Here is a 21,855-nt window from a genome sequence, read left to right on the forward strand (position 1 = left end):
TTTTGTTCATCCTTTTAATACATTTATTTTTGCTGGGGGCAGTCCATCCTAATCAGACCATGCTTGAATGTCCTTTTGGGTTTTAAATTATTCAGATCCACAAACTAACAAAAAATAAATCCCCAGAAACATCTTTAACAAACTGAATTTGATATTTAGAGGTTTTTCCTTTTTAAGGTTTTGCCTCTTGATTAAAAACTTATTTAGAGAGAATTAATGACTCTGTCTTCAATTTGAGATGCTTCCTAAATCAAAAATAGGATTTGCCTTACCAATCAGACCAGTGACCTGTCTAATCCAGTATTCTTTTATTTCCTCTGCATCCTGAATTGTTTAATACCATTTTTTTCCTCTTTGTTTTTAAATTTGGCTCTTTGATTTCTCTCAAGATTTTTTCTATACTTCTGTGATATGAGCAGAATGTTGAAACTGTATCAGTAATTACTCACTTAGTCTTATGTTAGCACCAGTAGGGGTTTTCAATAACAGTTAATCTTTATGATTCTTTGTGGTTTTTAGGGTATGGATCCAATAACTCGTCAAATAGGACAGCATATCGAAATGGAACCAGAATGGGAAGCAGCATTTACATTACAGATGAAATTAACACATGTTATTTCAATGATGCAGGACTGGTGTGCTTTAGATGTAAGCTGCTTCTGCTTTTATATATGAAGGGAGATGTAGGTAGATGCATATCTAATTAATAGTAATAGAGCAAACATACATACCTGCACAGATTTATTTTGCCCAGAAGCAGTATTTTTAATCTGTGATGGATTAAACCTACATAGGGTTTCAATTAACAAAAAATCTGTGTATGTTTCTTGGAATGGACATAGGAGATCACTCTGAACATTTTGGAGTTCAGCTAAGTATCCAAAAGTTTGTATTGACACAGTGTCTTAAGAGTATATTTACTGGAGAAGAAAGAGGGGAATAATTTTGTAATAGAGGAGTTATCAGGTCCCAGGCCCTCTTGATGCCATCCAGAGAGGAAAACAGATTGCTGAACTCTAACAGGATGATATGCAATCTCTCTGATGACAATTCCCTCCTTAAATGGACCTGCTGAATAGGACTTCATATGTGGTGAGGGCTCCTTTTAGAACATATGAGCCCAGAATAGTCAAATATTAAATTTGACTTTAAACTGTAAATATTCACCATAATCATGAACATGGATGGAACATGGAACAGCAGGCTCATATAGCGACAGGTACACGGTAAATTCTGATACATACTCCTATTTAATCGGACTTAGCTTGGTGATTTGTGTCCTCTTTAATGAGTGAACAGCACTTGGGAAAGAGAGGAACCATTGACCTTCTGTGCTAATAAGGAAATCTTCAATTTTAAAATAGTAAGATTATATTAAGAAAAGTAAAAGAAACTTTGCATTGAGAAAAAAGTATTTTTGCATTTAGTATGTTATAGACTGTACATCATTTCAAAGGGCTCTGTTTTCTTCATGATGTTGATAAACCACAATCTTTTTTTGTAGGAAAAAGTACTTATTGAAGCTTATAAGAAATGCTTGACTGTGCTGATGCAGTGTCACAGTGGCTTTACTGATGGTGAACAGCCTATCGTTCTCAGTATATGTGGTCATTCTGTTGAGACCATCAGATACTGTGTTTCTCAGGAAAAAGTTAGCATTCATCTCCCAGTTTCTCGTTTACTTGCAGGTAGGAATGAACCTGGTTTTAAAAACGTTTCAGAAAATTGAAGTAACACAAATATGCATCTTGCATGCTCACAGATATGCAATTATATGCCATCTGAGGATAGCCAGAATACAGTGTACTCTTGCCATCTCCCCAAGACCTCTCCATGCCAGGGGCTGTGGGAAGAGAGGTGTAGGGGATGGCTATGCTGGCACTGTGCCTGCTTGGGATCCCTTTATGCCCTGGGAATCCCCAACAGGGGGTTTGCAGGTGGTTTCTGCTCCTTCTGTGTCACCTCAGTGGAACAAAGGGGAGTAGACAGGGCAGAGGATCTGCCCCAATGTATGGATTATGGTTCCATGCTGTTTTTGAAATATGTTCAGCCCTCAGGCTGAAAAGATTGGACACCACTGTATTAGAGAAATGGTTGCAAAATATTATCTATGCATTACAACCAGCATTGTTCATCAGGAATTTAGGTAGTGATTGCATTTTTCCCCTTACATTTTGGTTCAGTAATTGAGCAATTCTATTGGAAATAGATGAAGGACATTAGGAGCGTTTTACTGGTATAGGAATACTGGTATACTTAGCCTACTGGCAAGGTGCTTCTAGCATGAGCACAGCTGTACCAGCAAAGCTGCACTTTTACTGGTATAGTAAAACTGCCCCCCTTGAATAAAACAGGCCATACTGGTAAGAGCACAGTTTTGTCAGTAGAACTGTCTACATTAAGGGGTTGGACAGAGCCGTGCCATCAGGTCAGGAATTCACGCATCTGACTGACATAGCTACGCTGGCAGAAGTCTGTTATGTTGACCTGGCCTTTGACTGAACTTTAGCTCAAGTTGAATCAGTAAGTCATTTAGTAGCAAGAGTGACTGGCATGCTGACAGTTAAATATTGGAAATTAAGTGGGCATTTGATATTGCAAGTTCAGTCGGTCAGGGTCAAATTATTTTGAATCTTCACAAGCAGCAGAAGTGTTCAAATTAAGAAAAACTTGTCATGTTTAATAGCTCTTAAAATTAAAGTCTGAAGACTGAAAGAAGGGGAAAGTGAGTTTGTCATTGGTAACTTGCTCTTATAGGTAAAGGATGGTAATTGGGGAATATTTCTTTTATGAAGAGAGCCGGTATTAATGAAACATGTATCCTTTGTTGCTGAATAGTATTTCCAAGACAAGGGAAAGAGCTTTACTTCTTGTACTATGTATCTTTGTATGTGTGTGCACGTGTGTGTGTGTGTGCTGTTCTATATACACTGCAAAGCTGATCATCTGCAAAACTGAGAGGGCATGCCTTAGGAAAGGTCGGATACCGTGGTGATGAACGCAGTATAAAAATCTGAAAAGAATAAAATTGTTTAAATGAGGTGATCTTTTTGTAACTATTGAAATACTATATTAACTGAATTTCATTCATTATGTTAGCTGCCAATTATGGCCTCCGTTTGATTGAGACAGGGGTATAACTTCAGTATTTTGGTTAAAAAAGGATCTATACAATAGGAACAGACTTCATCCAAAGGTTAATCTTTGACATGCTCATACGTAATTTCATAGGTGTCTTGATGAGATGTATGAAAATTTGATTGTGTGTACATTCTGCATGACTTGGGGACTTTGGCTGGATATACTGATGTGTCTTAAAACAGTGTGGAAAGCTTAAACTATGCAGATTGTGGCAAGAAATGTATTTTTTTTAGGCTAATATGAAGTATGTATTAAAATGTATACTTTTATTTTGGATATCCATACAGGTTTGCATGTGTTGCTAAGCAAAAGTGAAGTGGCATACAAGTTTCCAGAGCTGTTACCACTGGTACTGTGAAATTTAATTAATGTTTATAATACATTTTGAAGATGAAAAATGCCATATAAGTGTTTAGAATTTAGGGGTAACAAAATAACTTTTTTGTTATATACTTTATTTAGGAAGACAATCTGTTTCAAATATTGGTAGTTCTTTAAGAGTCAATCCACAATCAGTGTTTTATTAAAACTGTTTAAAGATTTTATATTAAAATCTCATTTTTGTTTCTCATACCCTATCTCCACTTCATGTTTCAAGTTGAGTTTTGGGACTGTTGCCAGAAATTAACTCCTTCTGTTGGCAGTGACAGCTTTAGCATATCCTGATCCAATACTCTCCTGTTCTCCACGTGTCTCTTTTGGGGCACCTCATGCAATCGTTTTAAATATAAATATGGACATTGCTTAAATTTTAAGTGTGGAGGAGAGGGAGGTGGGATGTTATAAGAAAAGGGCTAAATGGAAAGAACATATAAAAAAGAAAGGACGAGGGGGTTGAATTGGCGGAAGAGATGACACTGACTTGTAAAAGAAGAAATAGTTAACTTTTGAATGAATAAGGGATACACAGAGTAAGAGAACAAACAAAAGGAAGAGGAAGAAAATGATAGAGAGTTAAGAGGAGAAATGGTGATCTATGATTAACTTTCCAAAAATATTAAATAGTATGATAGTATTGATGCATTTTTTTTTCACATTCAGGAGAAACTTAAAGTATAAAAACAGCTAAGGGTTTTAAGAGTAGGATATTGACCTTGGCCAGTACAATACCAAACAAAGGTAAAATGTGGGATAAGTTAACAGGAAGGGTTGATTAACTCATTTTAATCTATTTAATTTAAACACTTACAATATGTTTGTGTTGTGTTTCCTTTTTCTGTTCCTAAAAGTCTTCAATGGTTTTATGTCATCTTAGATTAATTACATTTTTGGTAATTAAACTAAGGTTTTGCTATTTTATATTTTATTTTCTGTAGAGTGAACTTAGCCCACCTTTGTTAATAGAACACACGCTACGATGTCTAGTTTTGTGTGCCCAAGTGCATGCAGGCATGTGGAGAAGAAATGGGTTCTCCCTTGTTAATCAAGTAAGTGGTTTGATAGCTGTGATGTATATGTTTATGCTAGTTTGTTGTAATGATCCTTGTGCCATTGTTGGAAATGGCTAGAATATACTCTTTCTATTAAAAACAAAAAACCCTCTAATCTAACTTTAAAAAGTCACTGAGGGTATGTCTACAATGCAAAAAAAAAAAAAAAAAGACCCATAACTGTGAGTCTCAGAGCCTGGGTCAGCTGACTCATGTCTGTGCTACAGGGATAAAAATATCTGTGTAGACATTTGGGCTTGGGCTGGAGCCTGGCCCCCTTGCTGGGTTTAAGAGCCCGGATTCCAGCCAGAGCCCAAACAACCATGCAGCTATATTTATCCCTGTAGAATGATCCCCACAAGCCAGAGCTGGTTGACCTGGGCACTGAGACGCTGCCACAGATCTTGTTTTTGTAGTATAGATGAGAGTTTAGGAGCCTAAATCCAGCTGAAAGTTTTTGGGACGTACACTTCTAAATCATGTAGTAGATGTGTGTTTTGAAAATTTTAATCAGTCTTTAATTACATGCTCACATAAGGTTTGTTTCCACAGGACCCCTGCCTCATTGAGTGAACAGGCCAGGTAGTGCTGAATAAATGAGGCAGCTGCTAAAGGTTTTTATTCTCTTCATTCAGTTAATGGCCCCAGACTTATTTATTGCACACTATTCAAAGCATGCAAGAAATACAGAATTAAGTATTTCCTCATGCCCTTTTTGTAGGGTGCTCATCGCTGTAGTATTGAAGTGTCTCACAAATGCTAATTTATTTGCATGCCTCCACTGTGAGATCAGAGAGCAGCGTTATCCTCATTTTACAGATGAGGAAATGGAGACAAAGAGACTAGCCTGAGGCTGCACAGTAAGTGGCAGAACCAGGATTAGAACTAAAAAGAAAAGGAGGACTTGTGGCACCTTAGAGACTAACCAATTTATTAGAGCATAAGCTTTCGTGAGCTACAGCTCACTTCCTCAGATGCATATCGTGGAAACTGCAGCAGGCTTTATATATACACAGAGAATATGAAACAATACCTATTCCCACCCCACTGTCCTGCTGGTAATAGCTTATCTAAAGTGATTTCCAGCACAAATACAGGTTTTCTCACCCTCCACCCCCGCACACAAATTCACTCTCCTGCTGGTGATAGCCCATCCAAAGTGACAACTCCTTACACAATGTGCATGACAATCAAGCTGGGCTATTTCGTGCATAAATCCAGGTTCTCACATCCCCCCACCCCCATACACACACAAACTCACTCTCCTGCTGGTAATAGCTCATCCAAACTGACCACTCTTCAAGTTAAAATCCAAGTTAAACCAGAACATCTGGGGGGGGGGGTAGGAAAAAAAAGAGGAAGCAGGCTACCTTGCATAATGACTTAGCCACTCCAAGTCTCTATTTAAGCCTAAATTAATAGTATCCAATTTGCAAATGAATTCCAATTCAGCAGTTTCTCGCTGGAGTCTGGATTTGAAGTTTTTTTGTTTTAAGATAGCAACCTTCATGTCTGTGATCGCGTGACCAGAGAGATTGAAGTGTTCTCCGACTGGTTTATGAATGTTATAATTCTTGACATCTGATTTGTGTCCATTTATTCTTTTACGTAGAGACTGTCCAGTTTGACCAATGTACATGGCAGAGGGGCATTGCTGGCACATGATGGCATATATCACATTGGTGGATGTGCAGGTGAACGAGCCTCTGATAGTGTGGCTGATGTTATTAGGCCCTGTGATGGTGTCCCCTGAATAGATATGTGGGCACAGTTGGCAACGGGCTTTGTTGCAAGGATAAGTTCCTGGGTTAGTGGTTCTGTTGTGTGGTATGTGGTTGTTGGTGAGTATTTGCTTCAGGTTGCGGGGCTGTCTGTAGGCAAGGACTGGCCTGTCTCCCAAGATTTGTGAGAGTGTTGGGTCATCCTTTAGGATAGGTTGTAGATCCTTAATAATGCGTTGGAGGGGTTTTAGTTGGGGGCTGAAGGTGACGGCTAGTGGCGTTCTGTTATTTTCTTTGTTAGGCCTGTCCTGTAGTAGGTAACTTCTGGGAACTCTTCTGGCTCTATCAATCTGTTTCTTTACTTCTGCAGGTGGGTATTGTAGTTGTAAGAAAGCTTGACAGAGATCTTGTAGGTGTTTGTCTCTGTCTGAGGGGTTGGAGCAAATGCGGTTGTATCGCAGAGCTTGGCTGTAGACGATGGATCGTGTGGTGTGGTCAGGGTGAAAGCTGGAGGCATGCAGGTAGGAATAGCGGTCAGTAGGTTTCCGGTATAGGGTGGTGTTTATGTGACCATTGTTTATTAGCACTGTAGTGTCCAGGAAGTGGATCTCTTGTGTGGACTGCACCAGGCTGACGTTGGTGGTGGGATGGAAATTGTTGAAATCATGGTGGAATTCCTCAAGGGCTTCTTTTCCATGGGTCCAGATGATGAAGATGTCCTCAATATAGCGCAAGTAGAGTAGGGGCTTTAGGGGACGAGAGCTGAGGAAGCGTTGTTCTAAATCAGCCATAAAAATGTTGGCATACTGTGGGGCCATGCGGGTACCCATAGCAGTGCCGCTGATCTGAAGGTATACATTGTCCCCAAATGTGAAGTAGTTATGGGTAAGGACAAAGTCACAAAGTTCAGCCACCAGGTTAGCCGTGACATTATCGGGGATAGTGTTCTTGACGGCTTGTAGTCCATCTTTGTGTGGAATGTTGGTGTAGAGGGCTTCTACATCCATAGTGGCCAGGATGGTGTTATCAGGAAGATCACCGATGGATTGTAGTTTCCTCAGGAAGTCAGTGGTGTCTCGAAGGTAGCTGGGAGTGCTGGTAGCGTAGGGCCTGAGGAGGGAGTCTACATAGCCAGACAATCCTGCTGTCAGGGTGCCAATGCCTGAGATGATGGGGCGCCCAGGATTTCCAGGTTTATGGATCTTGGGTAGTAGATAGAATATCCCAGGTCGGGGTTCCAGGGGTGTGTCTGTGCGGATTTGATCTTGTGCTTTTTCAGGAAGTTTCTTGAGCAAATGCTGTAGTTGCTTTTGGTAACTCTCAGTGGGATCAGAGGGTAATGGCTTGTAGAAACTCGTGTTGGAGAGCTGCCGAGCAGCCTCTTGTTCATATTCCGACCTATTCATGACGACAACAGCACCTCCTTTGTCAGCCTTTTTGATTATGATGTCAGAGTTGTTTCTGAGGCTGTGGATGGCATTGCGTTCCGCATGGCTGAGGTTATGGGGCAAGTGATGCTGCTTTTCCACAATTTCAGCCCGTGCACGTCGGCGGAAGCACTCTATGTAGAAGTCCAGTCTGCTGTTTCGACCTTCAGGAGGAGTCCACCTAGAATCCCTCTTTCTGTAGTGTTGGTAGGGAGACCTCTGTGGATTAGTATGCTGTTCAGAGGTATTTTGGAAATATTCCTTGAGTCGGAGACGTCGAAAATAGATTAGATTAGAACTGAATCTCATAATTTCTAACCTTGTGCTCATGCCTCCAGATCACATTTTGGAGTTGCTGAGCATGCACAGCTCCCATTGACTTCAGTTGCAGGTGTGAGTTCTGTGTTTCCGCAGATCAGGCCCCATGTGTGTCAAGTTGAGCAGTCAGTAAACAAGGAATACACAGCTAGTGGCTACCTGCCAAAGTGATTTGCTCAGGATAACATAGACTATGGCAGAAACAGGAAAAGAGCTCAGTTCTTGTTTGTGGTGTTCACTTCACTTAACCACAAAACCAGCCTTTCTCTCCCTTTAGTCCCCTACCACATTCACTACACACTTTCCAACTTCTGCAACAAATGAGGCAGGAATCCTACGAACAGCCTCATTCGCTACTCAATCCTAATTCATCCTTTGAACACCATCCATTCTGTGCACTGAATAAGATGGGTCCTGTGGGAAAAATTGTATGTGATCATATAATTAAATATGGTGGTGTAGTTCAGCCTCCTTGGGTACATGCATTAAGGTTGTGTGGTATAGGGTTGAAAGGTGTAGTTTTAAATTCTTGGAGGCCAAGTAATTTAATTTTAAAAATGACTACAAATATTTATTTTAGAGAAACAATAGTAGGCCAGCGCTTAGTAATTGTTTCTCTTACTCTTGGGGTGTGGCTCTCTTGGCTTAGTCATATTGGGGCTCTTTTAGGTACCTTAGGGGATACCCTGATTACGACCAAGCAGAATACTCACAATTATTAACCATGGCTATTTTATTATTAAAGAAGGGACGGGAACACTGAACACAAAAGATAAACTGGTTACTTTTGTTAGTCTCTTTGTACATCTCTCTGTGGGGAGCTTTTAAGAGAGATTACACCTCTAGGGCTCCTTTTCTCCTGAAACAAAATTATTTTACCTAAGGACATACTGTGGAATGGATTCGCAATCATATTAGTCTTAACTTATTACTCAAGACTAATATGATTACAAATCCATTCCATTGTATGTCCTTAGATAACTAAAAATGTTTATAGAGGGCCAAAACAATTTTGTTTCATGGTATATTGACCTGTTGGCTATTAATAAATAAGCAACCAAGTTTGTTGTTGTTGTTAAAGTAAGCAGTCTTAAGTACATCCTATGAAATTGAAAAAAATATTTAAACCAGTTATTTAGAAGAAACCACTTAAGGAGCTGTCTTGAGACAGGCCAGTTAAGCAATATTAAGAATGTTCGCAAAAAGAAAAGGAGTACTTGTGGCACCTTAGAGACTAACCAATTTATTTGAGCATGAGCTTTCGTGAGCTACAGCTCACTTCATCGGATGCATACCGTGGAAACTGCAGCAGACTTTATATACACACAGAGAATATGAAACAATACCTCCTCCCACCCCACTGTCCTGCTGGTAATAGCTTATCTAAAGTGATCATCAAGTTGGGCCATTTCCAGCACAAATCTAGGTTTTCTCACCCTCCACCCCCCCCCCCCCCCCACAAATTCACTCTCCTGCTGGTGATAGCCCATCCAAAGTGACAACTCTCTACACAATGTGCATGATAATCAAGTTGGGCCATTTCCTGCACAAATCCAGGTTTTCTTACCCCCTCACCCCCCTACCAAAAACCACACACACAAACTCACTCTCCTGCTGGTAATAGCTCATCCAAAGTGACCACTCTCCCTACAATGTGCATGATAATCAAGGTGGGCCATTTCCAGCACAAATCCAGGTTTTCTCACCCCTCCCATCCCCACCCCCATACACACACAAACTCACTCTCCTGCTGGTAATAGCTCATCCAAACTGACCACTCTCCAAGTTTAAATCCAAGTTAAACGAGAACATCTGGGGGGATTTAACTTGGATTTAAACTTGGAGAGTGGTCAGTTTGGATGAGCTATTACCAGCAGGAGAGTGAGTTTGTGTGTGTGGTTTTTGTGAGCGGGTGAGAGAACCTGGATTTGTGCAGGAAATGGCTCAACTTGATTATCATGCACATTGTGTAGAGAGTTGTCACTTTGGATGGGCTATCACCAGCAGGAGAGTGAGTTTGTGTGTGGGGGGGGGGCGGGGGGGGGCGGAGGGTGAGAAAACCTGGATTTGTGCTGGAAATGGCCCAACGTGATGATCACTTTAAATAAGCTATTACCAGCAGGACAGTGGGGTGGGAGGAGGTATTGTTTCATATTCTCTGTGTGTATATAAAGTCTGCTGCAGTTTCCACGGTAGGCATCCGATGAAGTGAGCTGTAGCTCACGAAAGCTCATGCTAAAATAAATTGGTTAGTCTCTAAGGTGCCACAAGTACTCCTTTTCTTTTTGCGAATACAGACTAACACGGCTGTTACTCTGAAACCTGTCATTCAGAATGTTAAATCCCCCTATTTCTCTGCTTACTGAAGTTTAGCCCCTGTCTTCTCTCCAGGAGTACACATACTAACAACTTGGTGATTAACAAGAGAAACTATTAGTCCTTTAAGTTACAATAGCATTTCAGTACCCATAAGTTTTAAATATAGTGTCTGAATTAACTTCCTCTCGCCAATCCATGTTGAAGTTGTGGAAGGGTTTTCCTTGGTTGGTTTCCTCCTGAGTTTTCTCTCTTTCTTATCTGCCTGTGGCAGCTTGCTTGTGGAGATGGAAAGCATGAGTTGTGGTGTACTTGCTGTCTAAAAAGAGTAGCTGGAAGTGCGTGGGTGGTGTGCCCACTTAAGATCTTTTATATCCTTTCTCCTATTTTCATGATATTATAGGAAAACACTCCTTTTTCAGGCTTGTTTAGATTCAAGTTCAGTGCTGTCACTCTTTTCACTGGCTCCATGCCTTTGTGGATGGTCCTCGTTCTTATGAATATGTAGTTTATTAATGAGTATGCAACATTTCTTTAATTGCATTTTTTTTTTCTTGTGGCAGGAAAACATCAGACAACTTTCAAAGCTAGTTATAACTTTTTTCTTTTTTATTCATTCCATTTTCTGAGAGATTATTTAACTTTTATTAGAATTTGACAGGAAATGAAAATCTGTTTTCAAAAACTCCCAAACACTCCGGTTCTTTGTATTGGAAATTTTCAGTTCTCAAAACAATCTTTTAAAATTAAGTAACTCTTAAAAGTCTGTTTAAATTGTGTCTTCTGTATGACAATTTTTGGATTAATGATTTTGCTCATCTTCCTGAGTAGATTGAGTTGTTTGAACCTAATGCCAGTAACTAACTAATTTCCAACCATATCCATATTCTGTACTTAAATTACTTCTTATATTAGTAACCAGTTATAGCATCAAATTACCTTTCTGTATTTGTACATAAAACAAGTTACTATTTATATAATAATATCAGGCAGTTGTTACATGAACATTTCATTTAGATACCAAATATACATTTCAAAATAAGTTTGCCATCTTAAGCATTTGAACACTTAAAATACTTCCAGCCATACATGTTTTTCTTAGCGGCTTATCCGAATGAAGTTTTCAGAGTAATTATAAGATTAATTTCAATTAGATTATTTCTAGAATTCCATGTGTGGCTTTAACTGAGGTTTTCTTTGCACAGATCAGGCTAATAGACCTGCTCGTATGCCTTCGTTTATTGCTCCAACTCATCCTACTGATTAACAGTCCCTACTACTGATAATACACCTTAACATACCCTCTACTTCAAACATATATGTTTTGCATTTTCTGCCTTCTTGAGGTATGCTTCTCCTTGGGAGACAGAAGCAGAAACTTTCTGAAATTCCTTTGGTTAACTTTAGATATACAAGGTAGATGAGAGAGTGCCTTTTATTGGACCAACTTCTGTTGGTAAAAGAGAGATGTTGCAGAAATTTAACGTTTTGTAACATAAGTAGCTAAATATACCTATTGTTGTATTTCCAAGATCCTGGCTATAACAGTATTGTAGCTATCTCTCAACATTCAGAAAAGGTGCAAATAAGTTTGTAACTACTTTAAAATAGTAAGTTATAATTTTATTAATATAGTTTTTGCATCAATATTGAGGTCTCTTCTCCACAAGGGGCAGCCTAAGTTCTGGCTGTTCCTAAGTTTCATGTGCTTGACTTTGCAGTGTTCTTTTAGCATATGGCTTTTGGAATGTATTTTTATTTATTTATTTTTTTTAAGGAAAAAGGTAAAAGCAAATTCTGTTATGTGCAACTATCACAACTGGTCCACTGTGCATCATCACTAGGGTTTGAACCCTGAATCTTCAGCATTGCAGCACAGCTTGAGCTAGTTATCTGGAGGAGAAGGCTGTTTTCCTGGAGATTTGGGGTAGAAATGGACATCTGAGTGGGAAGGGGGTTCAGGGAGAGCCTCATCCAGATCTCTCCCCCCCCCCCCCCGGAGTTGAGGGAGGTCCTTCCCCATGTGATGTCCCTAGAGAGAGGGGGTCCGCTTGAGCCATGTAGTGAGTTCTGGGGTTGCTGGGGGGAACCTGGTAAGTCTGTGACGCTGGCCCACGCCCCAAAAGTTCCTGGAGAGGGTGTCTGTTCCTTGGGTTTCCTGTACATTGTGTTTGGTGCTGCTGCTTTGGGCGTATTGTGAGGCAGACTTAAATTAAAATATTCGTGTTAAATTGTTTGGGCATGCTCTCAGTAGAAGCGAAATGGCAGTTCTCAAAAGTGTCTGTCAACCAACCTGAACTGAATGTCATGGGAGAAAGAAAAGATACTTTTTTGGCCACAGGACTTTCTCACTGGTGAATTTCAAACAATGGCAAACAAATGAGGGTGTTAAAATTTTTCAAAAGAGATCAGGAGTCTTTCCGAATGGAAAATATTAGGCAACCTAGATATATGGGTTGTTCCAGTTCCCTCTTTAACTATCTTCAGGTATATTACCTCACAGTGAGTCAAAGGTACGTAGGTATCCAATGTGCATTTGATTTTTCAGGAATTCCTCTAATCCATTGGCTAATTCATCCCTTTTTCTCTAATCCTCTATCATGAGACAGAGTTAGTTTCTCCATTGACTAAAGAAAGCATTTTCAGAGCAGGAGGAGAATTTATTAATAAAATGCATTATTTTTCAGATCTATTACTATCATAATGTGAAATGCAGACGGGAGATGTTTGATAAAGATATAATAATGCTTCAGGTAATCGCTTCTTTGTGTTATATGTTATATATGTATATTGATAGAGAAACCTTAATATTGTATGTCCTGAATTTTTAACTTCTTCACATTTTTTTATTGGGGTTTCAGTTCTCCCCTTTTGTGTTTAAATTGTCTTTTTCAAGGGAGGAACATATCATTTAGGGGGAACTGTGAAACTGACTATTCTGTAGAGCTGTCAGATGAACTAAGTAAACAAACTGAAAGACTGGGGAGAAAACATTTCAATCTGGCTTCTTTCAATTATCAGTGTTACCAACTCTTGCAATTTTCATGAGTCTCATAATATCTGGTGTTTTTTCTTAAACCCTGATCCTGATTATTTAAATCTCAGCATCATTTTAAAAAAATAAAAATAAAAAATCTCACCCTCATGATTAAAAAGAGAAGCTTGAATAATAAAAGCTCAAAAACCAGAATGCAACCCCAAATTTATTTCTAAAATCTCATTTTTAAGACCATTCCATGATTTTTTTGGCTCTGACTCATGATTTTTGAACGTTTGGGGTTGGCAACTCTGTTATCATAATCATTTGTTACTTGTAAGTATAGAAAGTACAAAATTTTCAGACACATGATTTGCAAGATGGTATCTCCTTAATGCAGTATTTTAATCATAGAGATGCATATACATAAATCAATTCTATAAGTAAAATTTTATTTGGAAGTCTTGGATTTTGGTTTTGTCCTCTATCACAACGGTAAACACAACAGGCCTGACCCGACAAGATATTGAGCTGCTCATCACTTCAGAAGATAAGGCCCTAATTTTGTCATCTAGATTAACATTAAGATGAATATTCAAGAGCAGCTCTATTTTTGATCCCCACTTCAGGTTAGAGGGAAGTGTTAAGGCCTGTATTTGCCCAATGTTAATCTAATTTAAAATATTCTCTTTGCAAGAATTTAAGAGTGTTTAGGGTCCCCAAAAATCCCTGATCCTAAGCTCTGCCCTTAAAGCTGCCTTCTGGCAGCAGTAGAGCCAGGGTCCCTGTAGTTAGTGGAAGGTGTGTGGTAGTGGCTGCACCCCTAACCCCTGAATTGATAGAGCCAAGCACGATAAGAATCAATGGACGCCTTCCATCCTTTCCTAAGGTATTTAGCTGGATGATAGGCAAGGTGGAGAACAAACATCCATACCAGAGATGTCCCTCTACTCTTTAATGCCCCAGCCTCTCTATGAATTGGGAAACAAGCATCTTCCTCTTCCTCCTCCCCCATAAGTCCCCTGAATGGGGAGAAGGACTGAGATGGGGGTTTGTGTCGAGGATAACACAGCCTGTTGTTCCTCTGTCCTTTGTGTTGCATTAAAGGGAGCTCTGAGAGCAAGGAGAAGCCAGTGTGGCTCTTCTTGTACCAGGGCTGTTGGAGCTCAGGTGGCTGGTTTGGCCATGGCTCTCCCTGCTCTTCTTTCTCCCTGTGTATTGATGTAGATATGGAAACCATAGCCATAGTATGTTAAACACACAGGCCGAAACTGTATTTAAAACTACTACCCAATTGAGGTAACCATTCCAAACTACCCAGTGGGGTGGTTGCAGTGCAGACCTCAATTAGTACCAGTGATCCCAGGTACTACAGACCTAAGGGCAGGCTTTGTATGCTGTCAGGCCTGCCCAGGGACCCTAACTGGAAGCTGGAGTCCTGCCTTTCTGTCATCCTCTCTGCTACGGATAGGAGAGATGGGTGGAGCCACATGCTGTATGACAAACTGGGGCATACTACCTCACCATGCCCAACTGTGCCCATGACCAATGCCCAGGCAACCCACAGAATTAGAGACCTCAAATTAAACATTTTCTGAACCATCTCCATGGAACCTGTCCAAGTTGTGATGATTGATTGTAATTCTAAACCCTAAAATTCAGCTTCCAAGATCCTGAATGGAAGGTGATAACCCATGCAGCAGTTTCCCACTTTTGCCATATGGTAAAAATCCCTTCCGTATCCCAAACTGGTGATCAGCCCCCAGGATCGAAGGAGATCCATCATACTAGCTTAATGGTGGGAAAGGTGGGGCTGACAGGCAGTGTGAAATGGCTGCTCACTTGTTCAGCAAACTGTAGTGATTTATCTTCTGCTCCAGCTCTTCTTGGCTGGAGTGAATCACCAGGTCCCATTAAATCTCCACCACTCAATGCAGCAATGGCATGAGGGACAGGCTCTGTTGCCTGGATGCAGCATTCAGTATCTTTCACCCCTCCCTGCAGCACAAGGAAGATGGGGAAGGTGAAAGAGAAGCATGAACCCCACAAGTGTGCTGAAGACAAATGACGGGGGAAGCAGAGGGAGCATGTGGATCATTGCCCTCACTACTACTTCTGGTAGAGATTTCATTTCTTTCTGACTCTTGCTGTTTCCATCCCTGTTAAAGCCACACCCTCGCACAGATCCAGAGGGCAAGTGTGCTTCCAATCTTTATAATCGTTGTGGGAGCATTCCCCTTCTGTGCTAGGCTACTACAAGACTGGTCCCTCTGGCTCCAGCACGGCTGTTTGTTCATGTGGTTCCTTCAGCAAGCCCAAAAGGACAAACTGGAATGAGCAACAGGGGATGGATCACTTGATGATTACCTATTCTGTTCATTCCCTCTGGGGCACCTGGCACTGGCCACTGTCAGAAGACAGGATACTGGGCTAGATGGACCTTTGGTCTGACCCACTAGGGCCATTCTTATGTTCTTATGGAGTCTTTACCCTTTTGGGAGCTATGTGACTTGCAGATGTTTGCAGTGACACAAGGCAGTCTTTTCAAAACAAGACCGCTTTTATTAGTCAGCTGGAATACCATTTTTTAGGGTCCTTAGGTTGGGATGGAAAAAAAAGCTTACTTGTGTTTATGTTGGCAGCAATACCTGCCTCTTTGGCCCCCAATATCCAGGATTTCATCTCTTCTCCGATACTGAGCAGCAAAGTTCTTATCACAGTGTGCTCTGACTTCCAGTCACTCTGTTTTGCCTTCCCGTCACTAGAAGTTAATGCCCTTTGTTGATCTTTTATTGTATCTCCAATTTAAATCCATTTACATATTGACAGTTCTTGATCACATAGGCATGTTTGAATTGGAATGAATGAATGATCAACACCCATCTCTTATTCCCCTGTCTCAGAGAAGGATTTAACCCCATAAGTCCTAGTAGGTCACAATACATAAGTGAGCGGGGAAACGGAGTCGTGCGTATTTTTTATAAAAATGCAGACATGTTACACATTCTCCACTTCTCACTCCCTCCCTTCAAGAAGAAACTGAGGGGGATCACGTGTCCAGTGGTCTAGAGATGTTTGTGCTATTGTGCACTACTTTCAGGACAAAGCATCTGCTATTGCATTTGTGCTCCTCTTAAAATGAGTTACTTCCATGTCATCATCTTGGCGGTGTAGACTCCATCTTAACAACTTGGTGTTAAAAAAACTCTCATTTGATACAGCTCAGCCAGGCGTGGTGGTTTCTCATTCGTGATTAGCATGATAGTGTATATGTAAGTATTTTTAAAAGGGGCTTTTCAAGGACCTAAATCTTTCTATCATTAAACTAAAAGCCAAGAGAAGATGTGCTCATCTGTCATAGGTAAAGCCAAATAGCTAGCATGAATTATGAACAGTTCAGGAAAGATGGGTTTCTGAGCTAGGTTCGTTTGCTGCTGATCAGTAAAAATTGGAGCTGATGGCTATGCTGCGCTTACTTGTCCCGAGGCATGATGAAGCACCTGTTCCAAATGGGGGACCAGAAAAGGTCCCCTGTTATCCTGAAGGAAACCAAGCAAGGTGAGCAGTTGTAACATTAGAGTTTTGAGTTATCCACAGTCCTTTTCAGTGAACATCAGCAGAGGGATATGGCATATTCCTGGGTTGAGGACAGGAGTTCTCAGGGGTTCTAACACAATCATTCACCCATAGATTATTTTATTTTTTTAAATAGGTCCAGGTTATTCAAATAGATAATGTTAGGCAATTATGGATCCTGGTCCTCATTTTTTCTTAAACTGTAGATTGATGGGGAAAGGAATGTTACCACATTTTAAACCAGTATTCTTTTTTTTATAATATTTTCTTATCAGGGAAAGCTTGGAAAGTCTTCATTTACCAAGTTTTTTGGGGAGGAATTATTTTTAAATAAGTAAAAACTTCATTTATATAGGCATATTCAATGATCCACAGTACTTCTTAGTTTCACAAATTGGGGTGGCAGAAACAAAAAGATAGTGATGAGATAAGCCTAAGAACTGAAAATTTAGCTTGTATGGATTTTATTTATAACACATTCGCGAAAGATCTTAAGTTGTAACTTTTTTGGGGTAGGGACTGAGTCTCTGTTTTTAAAGCACCAAGTCCTATGGGGTCCTGTCCACGATTAGGGCCTCACGAAGTTGTTAATTCAAATCTTGCATTTCAACTGTCTGGTAAAAACCAGAAGGAAAACAGCCCTGGTCTTGCAAGAGACTCTGTTCAGGCAAACCTGTACACCTCTCTGGCATCACTTGCAGGATTGGTGCCTATATGAGTAATTTAAGTTTGTATGGAGAAAAATAAATTCCATAAGGAATATACTATGAACAAATATAGTACTTTGTGCATAATATCCATCCACCCCATAATTCCACCTGTTCACTTTTGTACATGTGTAATAAACTTTTTCTGTTTTTCCCTTGAACTTTTTTTTAAATAGACAGGTGTGTCCATGATGGATCCAAACCATTTCCTGATGATAATGCTGAGTCGCTTTGAACTTTATCAGATATTTAGCACTCCAGACTATGGCAAAAGATTTAATACTGAAAATACCAATAAGGTACTCTTTTTTTAAAAAAAAAATATTTTTGTCATAATTTTTTAAATGGAAAAACTGCTAAAAAAAATTTTTTTAAACTCTTAATGGTAAACAGATGACTACAAAAAAAACCTACAATTTAATAGTCTAGGGCCTTGTCTACCCTGGCACTTTTGTCGTTAAAATGTCTGTCACTCAGGGGTGTGAAAATAACCCCCACTGCCCCTGGTGATGGAGCTACTGCCCTTCATTGGAGGTGGTTTTATTTTGTCGCCAAGAGAGCTCTCTCCTGGCTACAAAGAGAGGCTACACGGTGCACCTTACAATGGTGTGGCTGCAGTGGCACAGCTGTGCCGTTGTAAGTTGCGAAGTGTAGAAATAGCCTTAGAATGACAAAGTAACGGCATTGAAAGGAGTGTGGAAGTTTTGATTCCTGGGCCATGTAGCACTAAAGCAGAAATTTCCCCTTATAAGGAGCTCTTGGGTGGTTTTAAAATGTAGGTTTAAAATGTCATACCACTATTGTTGTCTCACTCTGGCTAATCAGGTTCTGATGTTCTGCGAAGACATTACACTGGACTCTTGGTGAAGAGACAGTTTCTCATGTCGTTCAACAGCAGTCTGGTTAGAGAAAAGTGATGATGTTGGATTCCAGAGGGAGAATCTGGCAGAAACAGTGGTTATTACTCAAAATAATACCATGGCAGAAATAGTGTCCCTAGCCTCTGTTTGCCAGAAGCTGGGAATGAGCGACAGGGGATGGATCACTTGATGATTACCTGTTCTGTTCATTCCCTCTGGGGCACCAGGCACTGGCCACTGTTGGAAGACAAGATACTGGGCTAGATGGATCCTTGGTCTGACCCAGTAGGGCCATTCTTATGTTCATATCTGACATGGGTTAACACAAGTGAACTTGGGAAACAAGAGAAGCTGTTTTGAAAGTGCTAAACTTTATAAATTTAAGTTATGATGCATTAATTAGAAAATCCATTAAATAAACACCTTCAAAGTTGATATGCACAAACTTTTACCTAGTTTCTAAAAAACAAAACGAGAAACAAACAGAACCAGTCCTCCATACAGATGTTTAAATTGTTGAAGAATCTTCAACAAAACCAAGATTCTCGGTTTGCATGTGGCGAAAAACTTGCATGTTGTGATGTTCCTTGCCTCATAAACTTGCATCTGGGTATTGAAATGCACACAAAAAAAATCACACTCAAAACTTGCTATGGGTGCAATTTTGTGTAAATAAACTGGAATTTTAAAGTAACACCACAAATTAATAATGGATCATACGTTTAGCATTTAAGAAGAGTGTAAAGAATTATTACTGCATCTCAATAAATGACTAGCACTGATAGGTTTAAGGGTGAGCATGGGCAACAGACCTTAAGCTGCAGTTTGAAATCCTAGAAAATCTATTTTCAAAAAATATTTTAAAATATGTTGTTAACTGAAAAATGTTTATTCATTTTTTCTCCATTTATTTTCATTCAGGATGTAGTTCAACAGAATAATACTCTTATAGAAGAAATGCTATATCTAATTATAATGATTGTTGGTAAGTTAAGATGTGTTTAATCAATTCATTTCAAGTTGGATCATCTTGGTATCATTTTACATAGCCGTGTGGACCACTTGAGTTTGTTTCTGTTCTCTCATTTCTTGCACCTCATGATCCTTTCCTAGGAGAAAGGAAAGACCCTTCTTTGTTCAGCAGTGGCCCTTCTGACATAAGAGTCACATTTACCAGTCCCTAAAAGTGTTCACTCCAGTCATTCTTCTCTAGACGTATACTCATAAAGATACAGGGCCTCAAGACTAGGTTGGCTTAATTTGTGTCTTGGGAAGAGTGGTGGGTGAGCCAGAGTTCATGAAAGCTCCTTTCCCTGAGGCTATGCGGGGAAAGAGAATAAGAATACTTATTTTAAACTAGTTTTTCAGTGAGTAATTATGAATTTATGTTCATTATTGTGTTCATAATTATGTTAATTAATTGCTTTTATTTTTACAGGAGAGAGATTTAGTCCTGGAGTAGGACAGGTAAATGCTACAGATGAAATCAAGCGAGAAATTATCCATCAGTTGAGCATCAGACCCATGGCCCACAGTGAATTAGTAAAAGCATTACCAGAAGATGTAAGTAATTTAAAAAAAAATATGTACAAAGTAACCTGTATCGAAACCTTATGTGTCTGAATCTTCTGAAACAGGCTTGTGTCCCATACCTTAAGCTGGGAATGTGTTCCTCTGTAAGATAAGGGTATGGGCAAGTTCAGATAAATGCTACTCAAACAGTTGGTGGAGAGTTGTGTGGTGGAAGAAGGAAATTCTATAGAAGAGGAAGGAGTGGAGCATCAGGAACTCCTCAGCCATCTGCCTTCATGCTGTCCATAATTGGGAGACCTGGTGATGTGCTTTTGCTCACCATCTGAGTACCTTTCCCAGACCTGAAGAAGAGATCTGTGTGGCTTCAAAGCTTGTCTATATCACCAACAGAAGTTGATCCAACAAAAGATATTACTTCACCCACCTTGTCTCTTGGAATGTATAGTCAGTAGAGGATCCTAACTGCAGGTTTAAAACCTACTGAGCAGCTCTTGCAACAATATAAACTTTCAATTAGCTTAGGTGTATTCAGCATCCCCAAAGTTCTTGGCTAATTGAGACTGCATGGTATTATGCCCAATATAGCGTACCGTAAAATGGAACGCTGTACTTGGATAAGAAGAAACACTGATTATTGTAAATCTTGGATAAATACTTGTATAAGATAGCAAAAAGAGCATTCTTCCAATGTTTTTAAAATGTGGCTTTAAAAAAAATTTAAAACTGAAAACTCTGGAAGAATTGTGACCTACTTTCAAGTTGTGTAATAAATTTTCATTGATTAAAAAAGAAACTTTTTTATGAAGATGATTCCAATCTCTGTGAATCACTTGAGAAAGTAAAAGTAGATTAAAACCTGGAATTTAAAATGAGTTACATTTGTGATTCTTGAGTAGTTAAATAAGGTAGTATTTACTGATCCAGAGAGAATGTCTGAATGTCTGGTTTGGTTTTTGTAACACATCTTAAAGGGGGGATGCTTGCATGCAACTTGAAATCTAATCAATTTTTAAAAATGCTTTAAGTACTTCACTAACCATGAGTTGTCCTGCCGGGTATGTTGTTTTTTTTGTTTTTGTTTTGGTGGGGGAGTTTGAAAGGGGGATTGCAAGCACATTTTACTATTTTTTACTTTGCTCACTTGTATTTGTATAAAAGGCTCTTAGAAACAGAAGAAACTGACAATACATAGGACGCTGTCAAATGCATAAAATAACAAAAGAAAATAGTTCTGTTTTTTAATCTTTCAGTTCCAGTAATTTTAGGTGTAACTTGTACAATAGTAGCTTTAAAACAAAAAAAAAGACTGAAGTGTAACTCTAAAATTGGCATGGTCTCTTTTAAGATAAAACTGTAAAAACCATTGAATTTGTTTAAGACTGCTAAAAAAGACATACGTAGAAAGTGCCAGAAGAATGACTTAGTACTGCATATATTTTGCATCATGTGCCTGGTGCTGTATTTGATATGTCAGGAAATAAGTTAATCAGATAACTAATGTGGTTATGCATAATTTCTTTTTTTTTTTCCAACTCCATGCAGGAGAACAAAGAGACTGGAATGGAAAGTGTAATTGAAGCCGTTGCCTGTTTCAAGTATGTTTTACTTTTTATTCTGATATCTCATTTTAAAATATTGAATGCGAGTTATTTATGTAAGGGAGTAAAACCATAGGCTAGAGCCGAAGCATTTCCCCACACAGCTCTGCTCAGGTGCCTCATTCATAACCTGTATCACCTCTGCTGTTTTATTCCTAGGATGTTTCATGAGCAGCAATTTTTAATCATGCCAATTTAGTATTAAGTTGCTCATATCAATGGTTTAACTAACGTATGTTCTTTCTTTATAG

At 39.5% G+C, this 21,855-nt stretch overlaps 1 protein-coding gene across 8 annotated transcripts in view; it reads left to right on the forward strand.

Moving 5' to 3' along the window:
* UBR2 (ubiquitin protein ligase E3 component n-recognin 2) overlaps window positions 1-21,855 on the forward strand; it is a 106,114-nt gene that overhangs the window by 41,249 nt on the left and 43,010 nt on the right. For 6 of the 8 annotated variants that reach the window (XM_073339013.2, XM_073339011.2, XM_073339015.2 and 3 more), the window contains 9 exons: window positions 520-648; window positions 1,505-1,688; window positions 3,429-3,490; window positions 4,458-4,568; window positions 13,041-13,106; window positions 17,790-17,912; window positions 19,395-19,458; window positions 19,912-20,036; window positions 21,549-21,601. In XM_073339013.2, the coding sequence (XP_073195114.1) occupies window positions 520-648; window positions 1,505-1,688; window positions 3,429-3,490; window positions 4,458-4,568; window positions 13,041-13,106; window positions 17,790-17,912; window positions 19,395-19,458; window positions 19,912-20,036; window positions 21,549-21,601 (917 nt within the window). Of the gene's footprint in view, window positions 1-519; window positions 649-1,504; window positions 1,689-3,428; window positions 3,491-4,457; window positions 4,569-13,040; window positions 13,107-15,334; window positions 15,447-17,789; window positions 17,913-19,394; window positions 19,459-19,911; window positions 20,037-21,548; window positions 21,602-21,855 lie in introns of those variants that run through there. The other 2 variants (XM_073339018.2, XM_073339019.2) reach the window with 2 other exon arrangements.

The sequence above is a fragment of the Lepidochelys kempii genome, chromosome 3 (genome assembly GCF_965140285.1).
Source record: "Lepidochelys kempii isolate rLepKem1 chromosome 3, rLepKem1.hap1, whole genome shotgun sequence".
Lineage (NCBI taxonomy): Eukaryota > Metazoa > Chordata > Testudines > Cheloniidae > Lepidochelys > Lepidochelys kempii.